The following is a 24919-nucleotide window of genomic DNA, read 5'->3' as shown; positions in this document are numbered from 1 at the left end:
TCAGAGAATGAGCCTGCTACAAAGGTAACATTCCAAGTTTCTGGCCCATGTTAGGGATTTCCAAATAACCCAAGGGCATGTGGCTGAAAGCAAGATGCAGGAGAGAATAAGGATGGCAATTGACATTTCCAGGGCACCTATCACGACAAAGCACTTTACAGATTATATGGGTCACCAGTTCATCTACCACTGAAATGCAGCCACCTCTGCTATCAAACAACGGCAGCTGTTTAACAGCACACAACATCATCCGGTGGAACTGCAGGGGCAGTTAAGGCAGGAAGAATGTAACCACCCAAGTATGAACTTAGCCAGGACATTGGGGTTACTATCCTTACTCTTGCTAACAATGCCATTGGGATGTTCAATGGCCATAGGAGGTCAAGGCATTCATTTTAAGTCTATTATGTCCCCCTACTCCATGTTGGCTGCAGTAGTTACTCAGAGTCAAGAACACCCCATAGCGAGTTACCAAACCCAATTCCTGAAACATCTGGGTTCCCGCTCCCAAGTACTAACACCCCTAACCCTACATAGTGCCAAAAGGCAGGCAGCATGGCTGAAAGCACATTACTGGGGCAGCAGCATCTTTCTCACACAGTGACGATGGGCTGCTATGCACCATAGGGCCGGGGTGGCCAACCTGTGTCTCCAGAGCCCCATGCGGCTCTTCAGAGGTTAATATGCGGCTCCTTGTCTAGGCACCGACTCCGTGGCTGGAGCTACACGTGCCAACTTTCCAATGTGCCGGGGGGTGCTCACTGCTCAACCCCTGGCTCTGCCACAGGCCCTGCCCCCACTCCACCCCTTCCCTAAGTCGGCCATGCCCTCGCTTCCCCCTCCTCCCCAAAGAGCCTCCTGCATGCCATGAAACAGCTGATCGGGAGGTGTGGGGAGGGAGGGGGTGGCGCTGATCCGCGGGGCTGCCGGTGGGTGGGAGGTGCTGGGAGCAGGGGCTGGGGGGGAGCTGATGTGGGGCTGCTGACGTATTACTGTGGCTTTTTGGCAATGTACATTGGTAAATTCTGGCTCCTTTTCAGGCTCAAGTTGGCCACCCCTGCCATAGGGCCATATCATTAGAGAGAGAGAGAGATTCAGCCATCAGACACTTAGCGTTTGGCGAATGCACGCATTTATTCCTTTCCCCAGCACACATTACACTTTCTTTCGACTCAGAAGAGAACGGAACATAGGTTGTTTTTTCGGAGGGGGCGCGGGGGGAGTCACCTGTTACAAAGGGGCGGAACACACAGATATTCAGATGGCTACACAGCAAAGCGGGGTCCTGCAGGAGTGGAAGCATATGCCATGGGAGGGAGCCAGACAACATTGCTCTGTTTCTTTCAGAAAGAGAGGGCAGAGGATTGTTTACTAAGAGGCAGCTAAAGGCAGCTTCTGGTCGCTTTTTGCATTCCTCCAGCAACGGAAGTTCTAGAGTATCAAACAGGAAAGGGAAAAAAAACAAACTTGTGTTTTTCCAATATACAGCGCCCCGACTTGGTGCAAACATGGGACTGCCAGCATCGCCAGCCTCAAATATGCAAAAATCAGCTCAGGCCTCTAAAAAAATCTCGAGATTGTTTTTTAAAAAACAATAACTGTGGCATTTGTCTCATTTGCCTTCTGGGTTTTGAGCCTCCAGGGGTTGCGTTTTCAAGCTTTTCTGCACTAGACACCTATATTTTTTAAATGACAGCTGAGATTCTCCTGCAATCACAGGACTCCAGGAGCTGGAGTTTTAAGGAAAACACCAGATATGACAATAGCGACATTGGGACTTCCTGCGATCATGCTCCAAGAAATTCATTCAGGTTTCCTATCCGAATATTAATATAAACCTCTTCCTTAACAGGCCCCCACCCCATCTCGCTGGGAGATACTTGCGCCATGAGACCAGTTTTACATCCACTCTTCAGAGTCATCGTGGGGTAATAAGGGAAACAGACAGCACAGAGCCAAAAAGTGGAGTGGGGCTGGGCATCAGAAACACGGACCTCCATGCATCTGAAGAAGTGGGATTTTTACCCACGAAAGCTTATGCCCAAATAAATCTGTTGCCACTGGACTCCTCATTGTTTTTATGGACCTCAGCTGTTGGTTTAATAGTCCTGGGTCATTCTTTGCCATTTTTAGGTTCTCTTCTTTCCCTCCTCCCTGGTGGAGTGGCAGCCAGGACCCCAGCCCCATTTGACTTCCAAACAGTGGTGCGTGTAATAAAATATATAGATATATTAACAGAGCTCTAGTATCAGCTCCCCTGTCACAGATGGGGAAACTGAGGCACAGAGCAGCAGCATCATGTGTCCAGGTCACACTGCCAGTCAGGGGCAGGATATGGGCGGCTGCTGCGCTAGCCACTAGACCATGCTGCCGCCTATATAACTACACCGATTAAAGCAATGGGGGCCCCTACTGCTTCAAGACAGATTTGTGTTGCCCCTCCAATAACCCTGCAGCCTTTCTGGGACCCCAGCCTCCCTGCTGAATTTAGTGTTAAATGCTACCAATCTGCTTTGTGTGCATCTAGTAAATTACCTTATTTCTAGCCATCACTTGGCCTATGAAGTGGATTGTCCAGGCAACCTGTCGCCTCCTCCTGGTGTTAAAAAATAGCCCGAGGTCCTGCTAGCAGAGAACACAGCATGGGGCAAAGCTGCCCTGCTTGCTCTTGGATTAAGAGATTAACCCTTTAGCATCCAGTCCTGACAATCTGGCACTTTTGTACTTTCCATTTAATGGCGCAGCCTAATGGCATCCCTGGCATTTGTCTGAGAGTTACTCTAAATTGCGCTACTCCCCCATGACCGAAGTCTGGCTGGACACAGCAGCAGAAATCTCTCTGCTTCCTCTCCAGGGATTGCAAAACACACACGTGCTGGCATTCACTGGCAGCTTGGGCACTGCCTTCAGGACATGCTGGCCCAGGGCATGGGTGGGGAGAAGAGCAGAGGTAGGCTGTAGGGATGGGTAAAAAATAAAACCACGGATGAGCTATAAAAAGAAGATCTGCATACCTCTGAGTTCCCCATAATGAGACATTATTCTGCTCACACACACCGCCGGGAGCATAGGGGTAGTGGTGGCCAGTCACTGTAATTTACGACCCACACATCTCCTTCTCCTACACATGCTTGTTTTCCTAGGCAGTGAAATCCTTCCCAGCCAATCTAAGGGCAGACCTAGAACAGCAGGTGAGGCTATCTGGGGACAGCCCCGACTGTAACAGAGTGGGATTCGGAGACTCCCGATACCCCATCCTACGTTCCCATCGCTTTAAAGTAAAACGCAGCCCTTCTGTTGTGCTTTTCAAACATGAATGGTGACAACCCTGTGAGGTTCAGCACTGTCATTAGCCCCATGTCACAGATGGGGAAATTGAGGCACAGTGTCGCACAGAGACTCGGTAACAGAGCTAGGATTGGAACCCAGGAGTGCCTGGGGCTGCGCCTTATGCTCAGTAGACAATACCTCTTTAATAACACCAAATAAATACGCAGAGCTGATAAATACAAGCAAAGGGAGTTACTCTAACATCCTACCTGTTTGGTTGGGTTTTTTAAACTACATGGGCCATTAGCTACATTCATACAGCTGCTGACTATAGCTAGTTTAGGGACTGGGAAATTTTTATCCTCATCTTTTTTTTTTTTTTGCAAAAACTTTCATATCTATTTTATACAAAGATAAAAAAATTATTTTGCTGAAAATCAGGAGAAGGAAGCAGCTGGATTCTGGTAGAGGTGCGGTAACCAGATGCGGACAGCTGTTTTGGCACTCAGCAGAGCCGCTAACCTGCTGAAAGGAGGGCTTTGGTTTCTGGCTCAAAATCACCAGAATTTTACACAAACCAGGGGTCATGCACTGAAATTAACAGGCAGCAGGTTTAAAACAAACATAAGGAAGCACTTCTTCACACAATGCACAATTAACCTGTGGAACTCATTGCCTGGGGATGTTGCGAAGGCCAAAAGTATAACTGGGGGTGGGTTCAAAAAAGAATGAGATAAGTTCTTGGCAGATAGGTCCATCAATGGCTATTAGCCAAGATGGTCTGGGACACAACCCCCTGTTCAGGGTGTCCCTAAACCACTGACTGTCAGAAGCTGGGACTGGATGACAGGGGATGGATCACTCAATAAATTGCCCTGCTCTGTTCAATCCTTCTGAAGCATCTGGCCCTGGCCACTGTCAGAAGACAGGATACTGAGCTAGATGGACCATTGGTCTGACCCAGTACGACCGTTCTTATGTTCTTTGTTTTTTTAGGTTTGCTTGCAAATTTAGCCAATGTAGTTTAACGTCCAGGGCACTGGCTTGGTCAGTATCCTCTGGACACAGAAGGTGGAGAAAGGTGACATGATTAACTCTTTCCGTACCATTGCACAAGCACCTAAAGCACTGGTTTGGTAATCCTGTGGGAAATGAGCAATGGGGCAAGATTGAAAGCCAGTTTTGAATCCATCTCTCCTGGTCTCTGGGCCAGATTCTGATCTCCATTGCAGCAGTGTCAGACTGGAGTCATTCTCATGAGGCAAAGGCAAAGCTTCCCCAAGCCAATGGCTCATTGGGCTGACACAGTTAAGGCACATCACTTTCAGAGCCAACGGGACATAAGGAATTGATGTGGACCCTGACTGCCCTAACCTGATGGAGCAGGTTCCCATTTCGCAGGGGAGAGAGCATCCTAGCATGAGAGCGAGCAAGACTCATCCCACAACCTTCAGGCTGGTAGGACAGTGTCTTCACCACTCAGCTACCGCACCTCTTCATGTGAGTGCCATCCAGATTTACATAGGTACGACTGAGCTCAGCTGCTAACTTTCCCTCCCTCTCTTTTGCTTTTCGATTTGAAATCCCCTCTAGCTGGAAGCCCTTCTCCATCTGTCCCTTTTCAGCGCAGTTGCTCAGAGTGGTGGATTTGAGTCAGTCGTGCGGAATCAAGCCTGAGGTCCCTCCCACGGCCACTGCATGGTGCCGACTGAAACCACTGCAAGGTGGTAGCTGAAGATGGTTGCTTGAAGGCGGATCCATCACAGGAAGCGCCAAGTCAGCACAGTGACTCTGCATTTACCCCAGTGTAAGCTCAGAGTGTGGGTGTCTGGATGATCACTCTCCCTTCCCTTGAAAACACAGGCCAGGCTGGTAATCAGGGTAACTGTGCATAAAAGACAGGAGTGAGAACAGCCTGGATCATGACTCCGAACAGGTCAGACTTGGGGCATCAGCAGGGGAGTTTTCCCTTTAAACAACATGGATGCTAAAAGGATTTAGCTCCTAGCAGCTAGAGTTGGAAGAGACCCACTCATGCATCTTCTTTCCCCCAGCAGCACCTTGGGAGGCTTGTTCCTTAAAGAAGCATTAGAAAGCCACATCATGGAAACCAGCAAAATCCTATAGCCCAGCAGCCTTGGAACAAGCAAACCCCCAGTCTGGACCAGTGCCTATCAGACAAGCTGGATGCTAAACTGGGATCAGCATGCAGCAGGTCTTGTGCTGAACAAATTCACTAGCTCACTGAGCAGCAAAATAAATAGTCCATTTACCCTCCTGGCCTCTACTCTAACTTCTCCCGCGCCCCAGCTCTGCCAAGTTTAGTCGTGCTTTACATTTTGAGAAGGAGGCTCCTGGGTAATTATCGATGGCTAGCAAAACCCCCACCGCAACGGCTGTGGTTGCTGATGGGATGCCCAAATTGGAGCGTTAGGAAGAGCCCCCTGGAATTTTGTCCCTAGAGCGTCACATGTTTTGTTTGGGGTTTAAAGGGAGAATCATCAGGAGGGAGGGTTACAAGAAGAAAAAGAAAGAGAGGGCGTTGGCAGTGTAATGAGATCTTCACTTGGATGGCAAAGTCTAGAGCAAGAGGGTGGTGATGACCAGGAATAAAACACCAGCGGCCACTGTCACGGAGAGCTGTGGGATGCAGGCAGCGTTGAGCGTGAGTTTATAGGCAGTAATCTCCTCTAGGTAGCCGTCCTCCGTGGCTGTGCATTTGAACAGCCCCTGGTCCATGGGGGCGTTCTTCCCAAAGCGCAGCGTGCAGGAGTGCCCGTCCATGGCACAGGGGTACTGCTTGGTGCCGTCTTTGACCCAGGTGTAGATGGCGTGGTGGGAGCGCAGAGGGCACGGGAGGTAGATGTAGCTGGTCGAGTCCACGCTCACCTTTTTCAGAGCTTCCTGCGCTACTTGTTCTTTGAACAGAGGGATCAGGGGTTAGAGCAGAGCAATCATAAAGGGAAAGGTGGTGGGGGAGAGGAGACTGAACAGGGGAAAGAATGAGAGCCATAATTTGGAGGCACAAAATCCCAACCAAATGCAGCCCCAGCCTCTGAGCACACGGACACACTGGGCCTCGACAGTGAGGCTAAGAAAAGCCCGTATTGAAATGAAACAGCCGCAATCTGCTGTATGTAGAACCCCATCCAAATATCTCAAAGTGCTGTGAATACCTGCAGGAGCTTGCGTGTCCCAGCTTGCATGTCCCACAGAGGTTAATGTGATGGTTGCCATTTTTTTTTGCAGAAGAGGAAGCCAATGCTCTGGCTGAAGGACTTTGCTCAGGATTCCTGGGCAGGGCTGGCAGGAGAACCCAGGAGTTCTAGTTTCCCTCTTCTGGGCAGGAGGCGGGAATTATCAGCAGCTCTCAGCACACTGGGTGCAGGCCGGGAGCTGAACTCTGCTGACAGTCTGGCTCTGAGGGTCGCAGTGGCAGCTGCTAAGAACTTTGGAAAATTCAGCCCTTATTTAGGCGCCTCTGGGTATGTCTACACTGCAGTCCCGGGCTGTGATTCCAGATGGTGTGGACATACCTGAGCCAGCTTCAATCTAGCTCTCTTAGCTGCAGGAGGACGCCATGGCCGCACGCACAAGCTGTACAAGCCCGGCCCCTGGGTACTCGCTCACAGGAGCACAGACTATCGCAGCTTCACTGCTTTGATACCCGAGCTAGCTAAATGAAAGCTAGGTCGGGTACATCCACTCGAATTGCCGTCACTCACACCCCAGGATTGCAGTCTAGACATGCCCTAAAGGGGACCTGAATTCGTTGGGAAAATCTAATCCCCATTGGGAGTGATGAGCACGTGCCAATCTGACCTGGAGCCATTCTGAAAATTCCATGCTGGCCCCTGGCCCAGGGCTGGGATGAGAACCCAGGAGACCTGGCTCCTGGGTCCCCCTGCTCCAACCATTCTACCACTCCGCACCTTATTACTGGGGTGTTTGAACCATTACCACAGATTGACTCCTGCCGACGGCTAGCACAACCCTGGATTTATGGCACGGTCTCGACCGAACCATTTTCCTGCAGTACCTTGGTCTCAGCTTTTGAAGCTGGAAATGCACGAATTCAGACGGAGGGGGGAGGCACTTTGCCAGCAACAGGGGGGTCCTCACGCCAGGTGCTGCAGCTCAGCAGTGGGGAAAGAGTAACATTAGGCTCTCGCTAAGGCACTAGAGTTTTGGGGCCGTGTCCCTCCATTGCACCAGCACTGAGCCCTGCTGGTAGTGAGAGTGGGCATGCTATATCCCTGGCACTTTAATGGCCTTGCCAGCTAAGCTTGGTGCAGAGTAGGAAAATCCCATTACTGGAGCGGCACGGGCAGCAGCTCCAGTGGGAGACTGAAGGCAGACGGGTCTAGCTTAGACACGGCCTCGCAGTCCTGAGAGACGCAGCTTGTTTTTTCCATGCCCACGGAGGCACCAGCGAGATTCCCTCAGGCAGATGGGCCTTTTGCCATCTGCTTTTCAGGGAGGGTCTCCTCAGCCGAGGCAGCAACACCTGTGTGCAACCAGGGGTCCACAAAGGCCGAGGCACCTACCTGCTGCACCTTCACACACGTCCTCAGCCTCTGGGTCCAGGCTCTGCAGGAAGCTGCTGCAAGGAAAGGCAGAGAGAGAGAGGAAATCATTCAGGAGGGGGGCAAGGGACACGCAACTATTGCATCCTCATCCAGAAAAGTGATTGTCATTTTAACAAGGGCCAATGCTTAGCCCCAGCCCCCGAGGAAGGCACAGCACCCCCTGTGCTCCCCCCATGATAACTACTGGGATTTTCACAGCAATGGGATTTTCCTACTCTGCACCGAGCTTAGCTGGCAAGGCCATTAAAGTGCCAGGGATATAGCATGCCCACTCTCACTACCAGCAGGGCTCAGTGCTGGTGCAATGGAGGGACACGGCCCCAAAACTCTAGTGCCTTAGCGAGAGCCTAACGTTACTCTTTCCTCACTGCTGAGCTGCAGCCCCTGGCGTGAGGACCCCCCCCCCCCCCCCCCGTTGCTCACTCTGTGGCTCCAACATCTTGCAACACAGAGGTGAGGAGCTCGCGCTACATACAAAAGCATAAGGTGAGTTGCGGGGGTCTAGTCAGACCTCCTGCCAGGATACAGGATTCTGGCTCCTACTGTGCAGCACTGCCGGGCCCTGTTCTAGTTCTCTTGCTCTAGCCTAGAGGTAGCTGCATTTCTTATTTACCCTTCACGGTGGATGACTATATAAACAGAAGTTAGTATCCTTTCACAAAAAGGGTCTGCTTTCTCTAGCAAAATTCATTGGTTTGTTGAAACACCGAAATAGCACAGTGCCTCACGGGAGAGATGTAGGTTGATTGTTTCATGTCCCCATTCTCCTCCACAGACTGAGCTCCCGAGCTGCACTACCATGATGCACTACGGCCAAAAACTCCCATGATGCACTGTCTCTCCAAGAGGCAGGACCAAGGTGCATCATGGGAGTTGTAGCTCAGGGGTGGACCACAGCCTAGGGAGGAGAACTGGAGCTTGAGGTGCATGAACTACAACTCCCATGAGGCACCATGGTAGCACTTCTGAATTTTTCCATTATTTGAATTTTTGCCCAAAAAATCTAAGTTTTCCATAGGGAAAAAAATCCCATTTCCTGACCAACTCTACAGCCAAGCCATTCCCCTGCCAGGGTTGTGCAGTCGGGGACAGTCTCTAGGGCAGTGGTTCTCAACCTATTTACCCTTGTGAATTGCACATGCAGCTCCCTGTGTGTTATGTAGGCTGCATCCACACAATATAGATACTACCTTGTATGGCCCTGAGGATGTCACACGGGCCCCAGCTGTGTGCTGCTTGGGCCAAAAGCAGCAAGTGGGCGGCAGATTGAGAAACACTGCTCTAGGGTTTTGTCTAGCCTAGGTTTAGAAGTCCCAAGCAAGCATATTCAGGTTTATTTCTTTTTAGAATATCAGGATTGGAAGGGACCTCACGAGGTCATCTAGTCCAACCCCCTGCTCAAAGCAGGACCAATCCCCAATTTTTGCCCCAAATCCCTAAATGGCCCCCTCAAGGATTGAACTCACAACCCTGGGTTTAGCAGGCCAATGCTCAAACCACTGAGCTATCCCTCCCCCCCATATATATATATAATAATAATAATAATAATAATAATAATACATTCATTACAGCTGGTCTGAAAATGAATATTTAAAACCAAAATTTCAAACTTTTTCACAGAACCAAATTCCACCAGTTTCGCTTCCGTCAATTGAAACATTTCAGCCCGTTTTATTTTTTTTTTAATTCTCTATAAAATAAATTTCTAAACCAAAAAAGTCTTTTTAAAATGAAAACTCAGAACTTTTCCTTCTGAAAAAGTCAGAATAGGACATCGCACCATTCCCAACATGGGTTTGTTTTCATTTTTTTTCCGAAAGAAAATGTAACTGAAATAGACACGTATTGTTTTGTCGAAACAGAAAACTTTTTCAATGCAAATTTTCCTGCCAATTCTCTATACAAAATGCCTTTCACCCACGAATCTGAGGCCTGATCTATACTGAAAAAGTATAGCGGCATAGCTTTGTTGGTCAGGGGTGTGACAAAACCCCACATGTCCTGGTGTCAGAGCTGTGCCAACAAGAGACCCTCCCCGCCCCGCAGTGTAGATGTAGCTATGCAGGCAGAAGAATGCTGCTTTCAGCATAGCTAACGTCGTTCAGGGAGGCGGTGGAGCTATGCCAGCAGAAGAACTCCTGCTGCTGTACTCTGTGGCTAGACTAGGCTCTGCAGTGTAGACATCATCGAGTGATTTGCAAGGGTGGGAAAGAATTAACCCCATGAGACGGTTAGCCTCTTCCCCTGTGATTGGTAGCAAAGTTGAAATCAGCCTCACCTGGAGCTCCCTCAGGATAAACCAGAGGGCCTTCTCTGAGCAGGGTCCTCGATTTTGGAACTTGCTCCTCTCCTCCCTGCATGTTCCACCAGAGCCCAGATTTGTAACCCTCCCAGCTCCTGGCAAAGCTCAGCTTTAAGTTTCCCCCTTTGTCAAGGCTATGGTTGGGGCAGGCATGAGCTCGGGTGGATCTGTTTATGGGCAGCCTTTGTCTATGTTTGGAATACAGGAGGTGCCCTAAAGTTGTGTTCCAAAAATGTGAACGTGAAGAAATTATACAGATGGGCAAACCGAGGCACGGGGAAGTGATTTGGCCACGGTTATACAGCGAATCAGTGGCATAGCTGGGAATAGAACCCAGGTGTCCTAGCTGCCGTCCTCATGCTCTAACCAGTAAACATCTCTCCCTCCCACAGCTGGGAATAGAACCCAGGCATCCTGAAATCTCCCTGTGTGACAGATGCTCTAACCAATAGACCATGCTGCCTCCATATTGCTGTGTGTACGTTTACAGCTACCAGCTCCTTTTCTTTCCTCCCTCTCTCCCCGACTTGACAAGACCATTGAAAGGATGGCGGATTGGGAGCAAAGCATTCCGCCTTTAAGCCCGAGCACACCTGGCAGTGTCGTTTGCCTCTTGGGATATGGTTGAGCATTTTTTGCTGTCTGGATCCCATCCGCAGTATGGGTCCTTGGCGAGGACACACTTCCAGCAGGTCTCCCTGTACTGCCCGCAGTCTGCCAGTGGCAGGCGCGTCACCTCGAACTCAGTGGCTGCATAGAGGTGCCCCTGCCAAGGAGGGGCTGGGTTAGTCAAAGGTTCAAACAAACAAGCGAGAAAGGAGGCCGCATGCTCTGGAACTTACTGGTGCGATGCAAACTGGGGCCAATTCCTTTCCAAGTAGAAGCGTTGGCCAAATTCCCATTGAAATCTCCATTGGCAGCAGGATTATGCCCATAATGGACTTCACAAGCAAAAGCACTTGGTGAGGGGGGAGGGGGTGAGGTCTGTCTTAGAAACAGGTGTTCTGTTCATGGCATACACACTGAGACGTTAGACAAAACCAAATACTCTTGCTGGAAGGCTGCAGTGTAACACGACCTCCCTGCTTAGAATCCAGAACCCTGACACAGAAGAACCCCAAAGCAGTGAGAGACAAAGCAGGCTGCTCCCTAAAACAGTGAGGCACAACCCACTCCACCTTACTCAAGGCTGCCTCTCTGCAGACTAATGGCTGCTAGACCCAGATCGTGGGCTCCTCTTACCGAGCCCCCTAGCCTGGAGCAGGACCAAGAAAACCCCACAGCATTTAGAGACAGCTCTAAATTAACCAATGTTAAATACAGAGCAAAGATAGAGAGGGGGGAAGGGCGCTTACTGTGGCGGCATCCAGGGCCATCCCAGAGATGGGCGCGTCTCTCTGGAAAGGGCTTAGCTCAGAGATGATGACCGTCTGCCCTCCACTCTGCAGGACTTTGTGGATCTTCCCTTTATCTGCAGCAGCCAGAGACATAGGGAGCTCAGAAGAAGGAGCCCAGCCCCCTCGAAGGCGATGGGAGCTTGGCCAGGGTTTCACCTGCAAACAGCCAGAGGCCTCCCTGCATGCCCAGGACAGGGAGAGTCCGAGCAGGGACAGGGCTAGTTGCCCTCAGTGGGCCTGCCCCCGTGCCCCAGCTCTGCCCTGGAGGGACCCACTGGAGGGGAGCGCCGTCTCCGGGGCCCAGGCAAGCCCTTGGCCTTTGCTGGGGCTGCCCAGAAAGGGGTCAACATGCTGTCTGCGGTGCTCCCAGGTTTGTGATGTGGACACCTGGGTATCCCCCCCTTTGGCCCCCCCCAGCTCATAACACAAAGGCCAGTGAGCAGCTGTCAGACCAGAATGGCACAAAGCCATCCCCAGCCAGCGCTGGAGTCGAACTGGTGACCTGGAGGCGAGCCGAGCCCTGAGCCAGCTGCGTCCTGGCCTACACTTCACCACACAGGGCAAGCACACAGCGCCGTCGGGTAGAAGAGACTCTCCTGGGGGAGGAATCACCAGGGCCAGTGTCTGCTCAACAACGACCAGGCCCTCTGAGGAGGCACAGACCCCACCTGACCAGTGGCTGGCATGGGGCGGATGCGGCAGGCATCTCGCCCTGGGATCTTCAGCTGCCTGACTTCTTGGGGGAGTGGGGGCTAGTGCTTAGAGCAGGCAGCTGGGAGTCAAGACTCCTGGATCCTGGCTCTGGGAGGGGAGGGGTGTCTAGTGGTTAGAGCAGGAGGGCTGGGAATTCCTGGGTGCTATTCTTGGCTCTACTGTGTGGCCTAGGCCACTTTGCGTCCCCACACTGACAAAACCTAAACACCCAGACGTGGCTCCACAAAGGCTGAGTCCCAGAAGGAACATCCCCAGCTCCCTCCACACCTACCCGTCCCAAGGTAGAGGACAGTGCGAGAAGTGTTGCTGGCGTCCAGGACCCTGTCAGCCACCACCTTGGTGTAGGTGTCATTGGTCTGCAGCACATACAGGGGGCGCTGCCCCTCGGGGTAGATGACGGTCTCGATCTCGGGGTAATCTTTGATGATGCTGAGGACTGCTTTGGAGGGGGCGCTGGGGGAATTGTAGGGGACGCACTATGGAAAGAACCGAAGAGGAAGGGGGGTAACAAAGAGGGAGGCCAATTTCTGCACAGACAGACCCTGCACCCTCAGGCTGCTCCAGTGATGTCTTCGAGGAGCCACCCAACGCAGAGCTCATTTTGGGGGTTAACCAGCAGAGTGTCAAAGAGAGTTAGGCACCTAACTCCTACTAGAATTAATGGGAGTGTGACACATGGCCAGAAAGGGTTAAGCAGCTCATCGCTAAATGACTCAGAGTCAACCTTTAGAGACATGTAGAAAAGTATGTAAATGGTGATTAGGGCCATTCTATGTTAGATAGGCTAGAACTTTGAAATAAAAACCTGTATTGTTAGAAAACTAGAGGTAATACTAATTGTATGTGTTGACTTACATCTTTTTAGATGTTAGCCATGTAAACGGACAGTTCCTGTCTATTATTATAGCTATTGATTCAGAGATCAAAAGGGAATATTAACATTTAGACAAATTTTGGGTGAAATAATGTCATTGTCTCTACGTCTCTTTAAAGTTTGTGGTAAACTGTATATGAACTGCTTAACGGATAAAATTACTTTATGTTAATCCATGTACTTGATTACTGGTGATTTTTGGGAAACAGAAGGTTACATCAAAAGCCTATTGTTCAACCAGGACTGTATGGTCAAGAGGCTGCTAGAAAACTGTATAAAAGACTCTTGGCACCTGATCCTTTCATCTCAGATCTGCTTGATACTTTATGCAGGGGAAACTTGAGTCATAAGACTGAGATCTCCAGTCCCATCTGGATCACCCTGAATATGAACATTGGACTATAACCTATGGACTAATTCTGAAAGAACTCTTTTCAACTACAAAACTCACCATCTCTACAGTGAATCTGATCTCAGAACTGGGCTCATGTCTGTATGTATACTGATCTTTTAACCATACTCTCTTTTCTTTTTAAATAATTTGTAGCTTAGTTAATAAGAGTTGGCTGTATGCGTGTGTTTGGGTAAGATCTGAAATATTCATTAACCTGGGAGGTAATGTGTCCGATCCTTTGGGATTGGTAGAACTATCTTCTATGATGAATAATGTGTTCAGCAATCCTCATCCTATTTGACCTGGGTGTCTGGCTGGAGGCCTAAGGCTGGCTTGCTTTAAGAGAACTGAGTTTTGGCTTCTGGGTAGCCAGTGAGGTGTTGTAGAAGCTGTTTTGAGGCTAGCTTGGTGGATCTAAGCACTGGAATGACCACCAGCTTTGGGGACGGTCTGCCCCATTCTTTGCAGTTTGCCCTAATTAAGTAACCGCAGTGTGGCTCCCTGGTCACAGGGAGTTAGGCACCGAAATACCTTTGAGGATCTGGACCTAAATGCTGCTATGGGAGTTGAGCGAAATGTTTCATACGACACTTTTTTCTAACCAAGAAACAATGCAGGATCGGCTCAGTTGCAATATTTTGTGAATTCGTGTTGGTTTCGGCAAATTGTTCGGGGTTGGGGAAAAACCCTACATTTTTTTTCAAAAATGTCAAAAAATGTTTCGATTCAAACCACTTTTTGTTTTGAAATTCCCTTTAATTTCGTTTTTAAAAAAGGAGGCAAAAGCCCCGAACTGAAATGAAACTTTGTTCGCCCCAAAATGAAAATGTTTGACTTTTTGATTTGCCCATTTTCTTTTAATTTCAATTTTGGGTTGCCCCAAATGATTCTTCCCCCGATTTTCCGGACTTGCCAGTGAACCGAACAATGTGTTATTCGCCCCACTCTTGTATCCATGAGATTGCAACAGTCTCTGTGCTCACCTGTTTGTCCTCCCTAAACGCTTCCCTATTCATGTGCACCTGCCCCCTTCGGGCACCCACGTGGGACTCAGGGGGACCAGGTTCCATCCCTAGCTTTGCCACTGATCTGCTGGGTGACCTTGGGCCAGTCCCATCTCCTTCCCAGTCCTCCCTCCAGAGCGCTCACTGCAGCTACTAACCCTCTCCCTGCCACAGGTTCAGTTTGCTCCTAAAGATGTGACAGGACCCAGGCGTCTGGTGCTAGGGGTCCCGTGGAGAAGGAGCTGGCAGAGAGTGGAGGAGAGACAGCGACTGGGAGGTGCTGAGGGCAGCAGGGAAGAGATGGCTGGCTTTCCTTTGGAGGGATGGGGGGCTGTGGATAGAGGGATGAGTGGGGTTGCACAGGAAGCTTGGCCCTGTGGAGATAATTTGTTGTTTACAAATTCCCATGGAAAGGAGGAAGAGCTCTGGGTTACTTTTATTTGCAAGCATTTAAAGGGGTGCTCAGTGCTTGGCCTGGGCCCCTCCCGCCTAATCATGCAGCTCCCAGAAAGCAGAAGGGCAAAGCTGCACTTTCGAAATGACTCCACAGCCACTTGTAGGCCCCTGTGACAGCGGGCCCTTTGTGGCTACTGACTGCCCCGGGCAGCTCTCTGGTAATTCCCTGCAAGCCACAGAAGCTCGGAGTCCATCCCCCAACACCTCCGTTCGCTGTCAGAAATGGGGGTCCCTTCGTTACTCCTGGGGAGCTGTTTTGGGACGCAAACCCCGCCCCATGCAGGCCTCACCGTGCCGGGTCGGTGCGCTGGCAGGACGCTGGTGTAGCCCTTGAGCTTGGAGGTTCGGAAGGTGTGGGTCACCGTGTCCATGGAGTAGGCGCACACGGCAGTCGTGCCCCTGCAGGGGGAAAATGCTCCCTTCAGGCTTTGGCAGCTGGCAAGGCAGAGCTGGTTACCACTGGCACTGGATGCTTTGTGCTAGGACCTGGGCTCTGAGGCCCACTCGACGGAAATGAATGGCAGGCGCGGCGGGCCTGTGCTGGAGTCGAACCGGGGAGCCAGCGCCGAGTTACTTTCCCTGCTCGGGGAGGGGGAGACTGGCCAGGGAGCTCAGACGCCTTGTCATTGTCTTCTGCCTCTTTGCCCAATGGATGTCCTGCCTGTCTAAGCCGCTCCGGGCTGGGCAGCTTCCTGCCCTATTCTTCACGGGCAGAGTTTGGGGATGGAGCCGGGGATGAGGGGGGGATGTTGCTCCCCCAAACTGCAAGTCTGGGGCAGGCATGGAATTTCCCCCTCTACGCTTGGCCCCATTGGCCTGACTGGAGCTGCCCCTGCCCCCCAAATATATACGTCAAACCACGCCTATGCTATTCCCCTGGTCATGGGGGGAGGTTCTCCTGGCGAAGGGGCACCGTGATTCCCACCTGCCTCATGAGAGCAGCAGGCATACTCCATGGGAGAGGGACAACAGGGTGGGCGAGAGCCCCCCCTACCATGGCCCTGCCTCCTCCCTGCACCCCCAGGCAACGTTCTGCCCCCTTCACCAGCCGTGGGGCAAGGAGTCTGTGTGACTTCAGCCTGCAGCGTGGCCCCAGCCCTGCCCGGCTCCGGCTGCGGCCCCTGCTCACCAGGCACTGGCGAAGATCCCGTACAGCATCCCTCGGCCTGTCTGCCCCTTGCCCAGGACCACAGCATCGCGCAGCTCGTTGAAGCGCTGGGGATGGGTGGGACCGCCGCACACCAGCCTGGCCTGGAGGAACGTGGTCCAGAAATCGACCAGGAGGCTCTTCCCACCTTCATCCACCTAAGCAGGGTGACAGAGGAAAAATCCCAGAGCTCTTCAGGCCTAGAGCACGAACGTTCCACCACAACGCCCCCTGCCCCTGCCACCAGATCCACGCGTGGCCTGAACCATGCTGGCCAAAGCGCACGGCCACGGCCCGTTATAACAACAGCGAGAGTTGTTATAACTACGCATTGAGAACTCATGTGGCTCACAGACATGGCTCACAAAACTGGTCTTTTTAGCTCCGACTACTTCATGCTTCCAGGGCCTGCTGCTCACACTGTGACATCACCCTCGCACCCGTGTCAGGTGTAAGAATGACAGACATTTGCCTTTCACTGCCAGCTCTCGGCCCGCGGGGTCTCCGTACCTTACACATGCGGCCCAGCCGGGCTTTGACCGGCTCTTCGTCCAGCCCCGCCGTCTTGTTGACTTCGTTATAGAAGAAGTAGATTTCATCCAGGTTGGACTCCTTTTCCGGCACCAAGGCGGCGCTGACGAACTCTGCCTCTGCGGGAGGAAAGGGGGATGGGGTGGGAAAAGAGATCGAAGTGTGTAAAGAAATTTGGCTGGAGCCATGTGTGTGTCAGCACCACCACTAACTCCTTGGCCAAGTCAAGATACGGGCCTGGAGGGGGTCATGCGTGTCGCCAACCCCAGGCCCCTCAAAACAATGAGACTGGCTTTAAAATCAAGAGATTGAAAATAAATAAATAAATAAATAAATGTGGGGTTCTGGTTATTCTGAGCCTTTAGGAATCACATTTTCCAGCTTTTCTCTGCAACCAGGAGAGCTAAATAATTTATATTTTAAAGCAAGCTGAGATTCTCTTGCAATGCCGGGACTAAATGAGCTGGGGCTTTAAGAAGGACTTTTAACTACTGTGAGGCTTGCAAGACTGTTGTGTGAATTGACTCTCCTGGATTGCATCTGTTTCATAGAATAATAGTCATCATCCCTAGCTCTCCCCAAAGGAGGTCAGTATCACTATCCCCATTTTGCAGATGGGAAACTGAGGCACAGAAAGGAACTTGCCCAAGGTCACCCAGCAGCAGAACCAGGAACAGAATCTTGGTCTCCTGTTCCCCACTTCAGTGCTCTATCCCCATGACCACATTTTGTTTTGGGAATCAGAGCTTCTACTGGCAGAGAATCTGTATCATCTCTGCAGTAAGGGGCAGTGTACCCATTCTCTGAAGTGCCAGCTTTTTCTGGATGCCATCTGCCATGCTTGCAAATGTGTCTTTCAACCTTCTTCTTATTACCTTTCCAGCCTAGATTGCTAGAGCTGAAGGGTTCTGAAATGCCAACCTATGGAACTCCCTGCTGCAGGGGTTCAGCAAGGCAAACACTGTGGGGGCTGGACAGTTCTATGGCCAATATAACACATAGCTGTTTCAGCTGAGACTGGGGTAATGGAGTTTGATGCTAAAGGAACCAGATGATCACTCCAGCAGGATGGATTGGCAAACAACCCCTGGCACATGCAAGGTTTGACCCAGTGCGTTGCCTTGGGGTGAGATCCAGCAGCATCAGGGACTGGCTGCTACTGGAGGTGATGGATCTTTGGGGAAAGCGTCGGGCCCAGCCTGGCTGCTCTGACCCGCCTTGGGGCAGGCCAATAGGAAAAGTCTGTCTTACTGGTGAGCCATTTATCTTCTGTCCTCAGCAGCTTCCTTGGGCCATAGCTCCTCTGGATGGTGCTTCTGTCCTGGGACAATGCCGAGTACAGGCTGCCCTCTGCAATATTAACCCAAGACAAAAGAGGATGGGTGTTCTCCATGGGGGGGCGGGAGCCCTAGCCCCCTCCCACCTTCTGGGGGGAAGCCCCACCAGCCTCCTGTGGAGTATGGCCATTATCCAGTATGCCAATATCCACTTTCAAGACAACAGAGGACCCTGGTCCATGGGCAACAAAGAACAAACCTTGTTCTTCATGGCCAGCTGCAGGTCACACTGGGAGACAGGAGTAGAGGCGGGACTAGAACCCACATATCCTGGCTCCCAGTTGCCTGCTCTAACCACTAGCCCACATTCCCTTCCAGAGCTGGGAACAGAACCCAGGAGTCTTGGTTCCCCATCCCCAACCAGTAGACTCCTCACTGGGAATAGAACCCAGGAGTCCAGGCTCCTCATCCCCTGCGCCAACCAGTAGAACCCTTGCTGGGAATAGAACCCAGGAGTCCTGGTCCCCATCACCTCTCAGCAGAGTTCCAAAGCCCATCTAGGCTGCAGTGGGATCTCCTCCAAAGAAGGAAACTCCTTTATTGGCACCAGCCCTGCTCCCAACCTCCCCTGTCCACTGGACCTTCCCATGGGCCTGGCTCATCTTGGGATATTACAGGCTGCAGTGGGGAAGCCCACTGCATGGGTCCAATGCCACCTCCCTCTCCGGCACCGCTCCTCTGGGGCTTGGGATCCAGAGAGCAAGAGGCAGAGAACACACCCAGGGCGAGGCCCAGGGGGACCCTAGGTGGATCCCCGCCCCCCACTCTATCTGGGGATGGACAGAGGTGGATCTCCTTACCCACAGCGATGGCTGCAGCCGGCTGAGACGGTGATGCCGGGGCGAGGCTCTCCCCGCTGATGGCAAGGGCTTGGCCCCGTTTGTCCTGCTGCAGTGTCGTGTCATTGGTCTGGGAGGGGAGTGGGGGTAAACCCAAGCCAACAGTTTTAATTGTTTCTATAGATCTTCTTACCCAAGAAGCTTCACAGACCTCAGCCCAACTGGCCTCTTGCAGTCTGACATTTCTCTGATTCTATTTTCCCTGCGAGGCAGTGCCCATCTTACACACATGGAGACAGGGCAGGGGCCGCGGGAGTCCACTGCAGAGCTGGGAATGGAACCCAGGAGTCCTGGCACCCAACCCCCTACTTTAACCCACTGGACTCACACTTCCTTAAGCGATGTCTTAGGAAAATGAACCCAGATTTGACAGGTCACAGGGCAATATTATAGACCCGGGGATGGAAATGTCCCAGTTATGAGTGAGGTGACTAGTGCCCCCTATGCCCATGGGCCATTCTCTATGCATTCCCCCAGCCTGCCATGCTCACCAGGAACCAGCATTTGGGGGAACCAGCGTTGGTGCCGCAGACGATGATGGAGCTGCTGTTCAGCCTCTGGATCACCCGGATGTAGTTGTCACACTCGGCCTGTGGGAGAACCAGCCCCGAAGCACTGTGGTTAGTGCTCGTTACACGTACCCGGCATTAATGGCAGGAACAGACCCAGCCCTCGGCATTTCACTGAGCAGGTAGATCTGAGACGTCCTCTGTGTGTGATTATACACCCACGATAGAGCCCTGATGGGTGACAGAGTCAGGGGCACAGCTGGGATAGAACCCACGAGTTCTGAGTCCCTGGCCTCTGCTCCCACCACTAGACCCCAGTCCCGTCCCAGAGCTGGAAACAGAACCCAGGAGTCCTGCCTCCCAGACTCCACGTTTGCTCTACTTAGAAGCCCCATTCCCCTCCCACAGCTGGGAACAGAACCCAGGAGTCCTGCCTCCCAGCCCCCCTTTGCTCTACCTACTAGACCCCCCCCCACCATGCAATGCTGTCTGTTCAGTGGGTAGCGGGACGCGCTCAGGAAATGGAGAAACTATGGCGGGGAAGGAAGCTCAAAGCAACTGCCCAGCTCCTTGGAGCCAAGCCCTGGCATGGTGAAGGGACCACCGGCCCTGCCCGGAGCAGAGGCAAGGGGTCCCTCCATGCTCAGCACTGTGGGGGCGTCTCTAAGCTCCATTAGCCGTCTCTGGGGGGCTCAACATGCTGCTGGGGGTGTCAGTAGCTCACGGCTCAGGCCCATCCCTCGCCAGGGTCCCCTCTCACCTGCACCACCCCAGGCTTGCTCCTGCAGTTCTTCTCCACCTTCTCATCAGCCCGCAGGGGAACCTGGGAGGCAGACGGGGAGGAATGCTGATCAGACCCTGATCCGCCCCATGCCCCTGGCCACAGGTGGAAAGGGCCAGTGGGGTAGCCCTCAAGGGGATGGTGCTTCTGATCCGCCACAGGAGGGGTCTCTGACCCTGGCCATACCCCATCTTCCCACAGACCTCACAGCCCCGAGCCGCCCCCATCGACTATGCAAGGGGAGTGGGGAGATGTGGCATTAACCTCGTGTTTATCGGAGCCCCTCACGCAGCACCTCTTTGTGCTCCCAGGGGGACCTGCTGCAAATGGAGACAGCCCGAGATCTCTCTGGCCGTGCGGCCTCGAGAGAGGAAAGCCCTGCTGTGGGATGGCAGGTGGCCGTCCCGTGGGTACCTGGCCAGCTGGCAGGTGGCCCCTGAGCCCGGCAAGTGACTCTCAAAGGGACTCTCCTTTCAAAGCCCAGCCTGGTCTCGGCTGGGAGCTGCCTTCCTTAGGCTGAGCTGGGGTTGGCTGATGGCCCAAGGAAAGGAAACTCGCCAGTAGGATCTGATGGAGCCTGTCCTTGCTGGGAGTCTCTTCCTGGTGCCTGAGCCAGTCTCCTCTAAAAGCTGCCAGATCTCTTCATTGGCTTGTCAGCTCTGGGGCCTCCAGCTGATCATACACCATCATTGCAGGCCCGGGAGGGAGGGGATGGCAGGGGCCAGAATAAACCCAATGAGAGGGGCGAGGGACCCCCACACACCCCACCTCTTACCTGGGTCTGGTTGACCTCCGCCTCCTTAAATGTCAAGATGCGCAGCGCTCCCCTGCCCCCAACGTACAGCTGCTCAGATCCGGCATCATGGAAGAGGACTGTGGACTTCTCCCCATTCTCAAAGCTTAGCACAGGAGAGTCTGGGGGGGACAGTGAGGGGGCAGGACGAGAAAGGAGAGGATAAAGTTTGCTGAAGGCTGAAATCCAGACTCTACCCCCAGCCCATCCTTCCCAGCTGGCTTCTTTCCTCTCTAAGGCAAATATCTTGCGATCAGCCTCCTCCCGTTTTCAGATGGGGAAACTGAGGCACACAGCAGGGCCATAGTTTGGGACCCACGGTGGGCAAGCTGCAGTGCTGGGAAGAGAGCCCAGCTGGCAGCACAGTTCGCTAGACCGCACAGCGTCTCTTGGGGTCGCCAGACTCTCCCTGAGGCAACAATTCAGGGCCCATTCTGATGCTCAGTCTCTCTTTCCGGACACTCGGTGCCAAACTGGATGGCAGCTTCTTTATAGTGTGGACACTAGAGACTGGACTGAGACCTGCCAAACCCACCCCTTGCCTATCGAAGGCTTAAAGAGACGCTGTCGGTTCCTGCTACAGGGGAAGAGGGAAAAGCTAGCTCCGGCCGGCCCAATCCACATTTTATGAACGCGCCCCAGTGCACATTGTTCCTGGACCTCAGCCTGTCCATGGGTAGCATGAAAACCTCAGCCTTACGCAGGCCAAATCTGCCCCAGCAGGGCAATAGTCCAGAGCAGGGTTTCTTGAAAACTGGTCCGTGGACTGGCGCCGGTGTCTGAGATTTCCCTGACGCAGTTCAGGAAGGCAGGAAGCTTGCCCCTGGTACCACAAAGGTTGAGAAATGCTGCTCTGGAAGCAGGCACCCAGCTTATTTCGCACACAGGCAGGTCCACAGGGCTCCAGTAGGGGGCACCGGCAGACAAGCACACAGCTCTTGTGCGGCATGCCCACGGTCGCTGATCCAGGCACCTACACACCCTGCCCTGTAACCAGGATGGCGCCAGGTCCTGTACAAGCCAATGCAGAAAGCTGGTCCCTGCCCCGTAGGGACAGCACACAGCCATGGGCTGCTCCTTGCTGTGGTCATCTTGCGGCCAGCGAAGAAGCCAGACCAGGTGCGGCTGGCTCTTGGAGCTGGTACCTGCCCCCAGCCTGGGATTCTGGCTCTCTTGGTTGTGCAGTGACCCGCCCTCTTGGCCTCCCATTGGCACAGGCTTATCATGCAGGAGGGAGCGCCATTATGTTTTCACTAGAGTAGTGACCATGGGATGGGTGTGGGCATGTAGGAGTTTCTGGTCCTGGTACTAAGGATCAGGGAGAGGGGGGCATCATGATGCACCCACCCAGGGATGGGGAGTGGCTGTTGGCTGGGCATCAGGGTACAGAGGGTTAAGTCATCTCTGGCTTTGACAAGGAGAGCACCCTCACCAGCAGCAAAAATTCTCCTCCACCATCAGTGGGTGGGGGTTGCAGGCACTGAGAGAGAGAGAGCAGACCTGGGGGCTCAATTCTGCCCCCTGCTGAGCTCAGGGGAGCAGGCCCTGCCTCTGATTCTGACAGACAGCCTCCCACCAGGCTGCCAGGTGGGGACTCTTATAGGGGAGGATTTGGGGGAAACGGGGGGAAACTGATTCTTAGGTCCCATCGCTGGCAACTACCCTGCAACGACTTCCTGCTATGGGATTGCCTCTCAGGCTAGCCCAAGGGGTACAGTAATGGACGCCCCTTTACCTTTATTGCCTCCCTGGCCCATACCACTTCCATGTCACTACCAAAGCAATGGATCTTCCTTCCCTCCTAGCGCCTCTTTCAGGGCAAACGTTTTCAGCCACGCCCTGCACGAGACACCCCTTGGTGCTTTTGCTGCCAAGCAAAGACGGGCTTTGGTTTCCCACCGGAGCAAGGGGGCAGAGCTGGAACAGGCCACGGTGTGTGCAATGTGGCTTTTTCATTCTCTGTGCGTTGAGTGGCAAAGGGAAAAAAAGACACCACTCTGCTCCGGGAAACCGCAGAGCCATCAGAAAACTGCAGCGGCTGCATTACACAGATGTTGTTTTTCTCCCCCTGGCAAGCCACCAACACTTCACAATGAATGCGGGTCAAGGGGCAGGGGCTTTTTCACGAGGGAGGGTCAGACTGGATTGTGCTGAGGAATTGGTCTCCTGGTAGAGGCAATTTTGGAGAGTAAGGCATGGATCATGCTGCAGCTGGGGGCACTTATCTGCATTGCAGAGGGTGCAGAGACTTGTCTATAACATCCGTAGTCCCTCTTTCAGTAACGGAGGCACCAGCTGGCTCTTTCAACAGCTAGGAGTTAACCCTGAGCCTGTCAGTTTTGAATCAGATGGGAAGTGACTCCAAATGAAATCACTGATCAGGCTGCAGTTGTAACACCTGTCAGACCAACAGCCCAGATTGACGGTTATCTGCCACTGGCAGCCAAAAAATAAATAAAAGTTTCCTTCTTGTCATCTCTTTAATCAAATCAAATTAATGTATGGATCAGTCTTTAAGTAAAATATTCCCCCAGCAAAACTCCCCTCCCCACCTCAAAAGCTGCTTTCTAAACCCACCATGCCATCCCCTCTTTGCCCCCCATTAAACACTCCCACCTTTCATTTCCTATCATCAGATGGTTAGATCCGCAGGAGGCCGATAGGAAATTAATCCCCGCGTCATACAAGCCAAGTCAAGCAAACAGCAAAAACAATATGAAATGAAACATACCGAGTGGGTCAGGAATATGGCACCAACAGACGCATCAGATCTTATCTCACCTTTAAGGGTAAACTTCAGTCTTGGTATCTTTTGGGCTGAACAGAACGCTGACAGGAGGAATAAATATAGAGATCTCATATTTGTGCCTGTCCACACGCCTCTGGAGAGAATTTTCTTTCTGATGTTAACTACTGTCACTAAGACTCTGGCAGGGCTGGCTCGGTGCTGTCTGTATAGTTCTGAGCCTTGGGCTTTCTCTGGTGGGCTCGTCTGCAGTTTCACATTTTATACCTGCCATCCTGAGCCAGGAGATGTAACGTCAGCATAACTTCCTTCAAAGGAGAGGAGACGGAGGAGAAAATAACCCCCTCCGAGCTCCACAAAATGGAGCTCCAGAAAACAGCTTCAGCAAGAAATTGCTCTTGTGGGGAAGATGGGAAAATCACAAGGTGCAGGAGCGAGCTGCAGCGATCTAGCGAAGTGGTTTTAAAGGCCACCCGTTCAGGGGTTGCTCATCGGTCAGTGGGGACGCCCTGCCCCTGGGATTTTCTAGCCCAAGCATCAGCCCTGCACTGGAAATGCAGACGCCAGGCTCCGCATTTTGTCCTGGTTTCAGCATGAAACCTCTTTTAGTGCAGAAAGGCCACGTCCCCCTACCCTTGAGCCCAATCAGTGCCCCCTCTCCCCCCAGTGTAACTGCCTAAGCAGGATCACTTGAGGCCGGAAGGTCGGTCCCTAGCATATATCGTCCGGGAGGACTCCAGGAGGGTTGCCTAGTAAATGATGCTCACTGGATCGGGGGAGCTCTGAAGCTGGCAGGAGCTGATGCTAACCCAGACAGCAGGTGAGTTGTAAAGCCGAGGAGGGACTTTAGTTCCCCTAGTTAAAAGGCCTCTGCCAAAGGAACAGGTTGCCATGGTGATGGGCCCAGTGCTAGACAGAAGGGACCTAGTTCTTGGCTACACCAGGGCCCCTTGAGGCTGCTCTGGTGGGCTATACAAGGGGCTGAAATTGTGCCCCCCCTAAGACTCTCCCCTGTGCAGGGGACCTCTCTGGAGCTGAGGTTAGCCTCTGCACTTGCCTTGCGCCCAGCCCCTGCTTCCGTGGGGAGTAAAGCGTAAAATCGAGCAGCCTCAGGGCTGCTCTAATGGGCGCTGTGGCCGAGGCAGGGCCTTGCACAGCCCCAGAATACTGGGAGCAGAAAGGTGGCTTCAAGGCAAAGCCAGCCTTACCCGCACCCACCGTATGCAACACTCTGTC

At 52.6% G+C, this 24919-nt stretch overlaps 1 protein-coding gene across 3 annotated transcripts; it reads right to left on the bottom strand.

Annotated features, from left to right (window-relative positions):
* Positions 1-1115: 1115 nt before the first annotated feature.
* LOC140902489 (semaphorin-7A-like) lies at positions 1116-24606 on the bottom strand. 3 transcript variants are annotated; one of them, XM_073322613.1, is made up of 14 exons: positions 23719-24606; positions 20920-21059; positions 20124-20186; positions 19346-19444; positions 18816-18924; positions 17930-18028; positions 16658-16797; positions 16130-16305; positions 15291-15399; positions 12544-12748; positions 11517-11632; positions 10755-10927; positions 7818-7870; positions 1116-6188 (listed from the first exon to the last, which is right to left on the bottom strand). In XM_073322613.1, exons 1-14 carry the CDS (start codon positions 23795-23797, stop codon positions 5851-5853), a joined length of 1899 nt encoding a protein of 632 aa, XP_073178714.1. In that variant the 5' UTR covers positions 23798-24606; the 3' UTR covers positions 1116-5850. The 3 variants fall into 3 exon arrangements, with proteins under 3 accessions (XP_073178714.1, XP_073178713.1, XP_073178715.1); XM_073322612.1 differs by having other exon boundaries at positions 7818-7873; positions 23719-24605; XM_073322614.1 differs by lacking the exon at positions 7818-7870 and having other exon boundaries at positions 5858-6188; positions 23719-24605.
* Positions 24607-24919: the final 313 nt, after the last annotated feature.

This window comes from Lepidochelys kempii, chromosome 24 (assembly GCF_965140265.1).
Source record: "Lepidochelys kempii isolate rLepKem1 chromosome 24, rLepKem1.hap2, whole genome shotgun sequence".
Lineage (NCBI taxonomy): Eukaryota > Metazoa > Chordata > Testudines > Cheloniidae > Lepidochelys > Lepidochelys kempii.
This window is presented reverse-complemented; position numbering and strand designations above follow the sequence as displayed.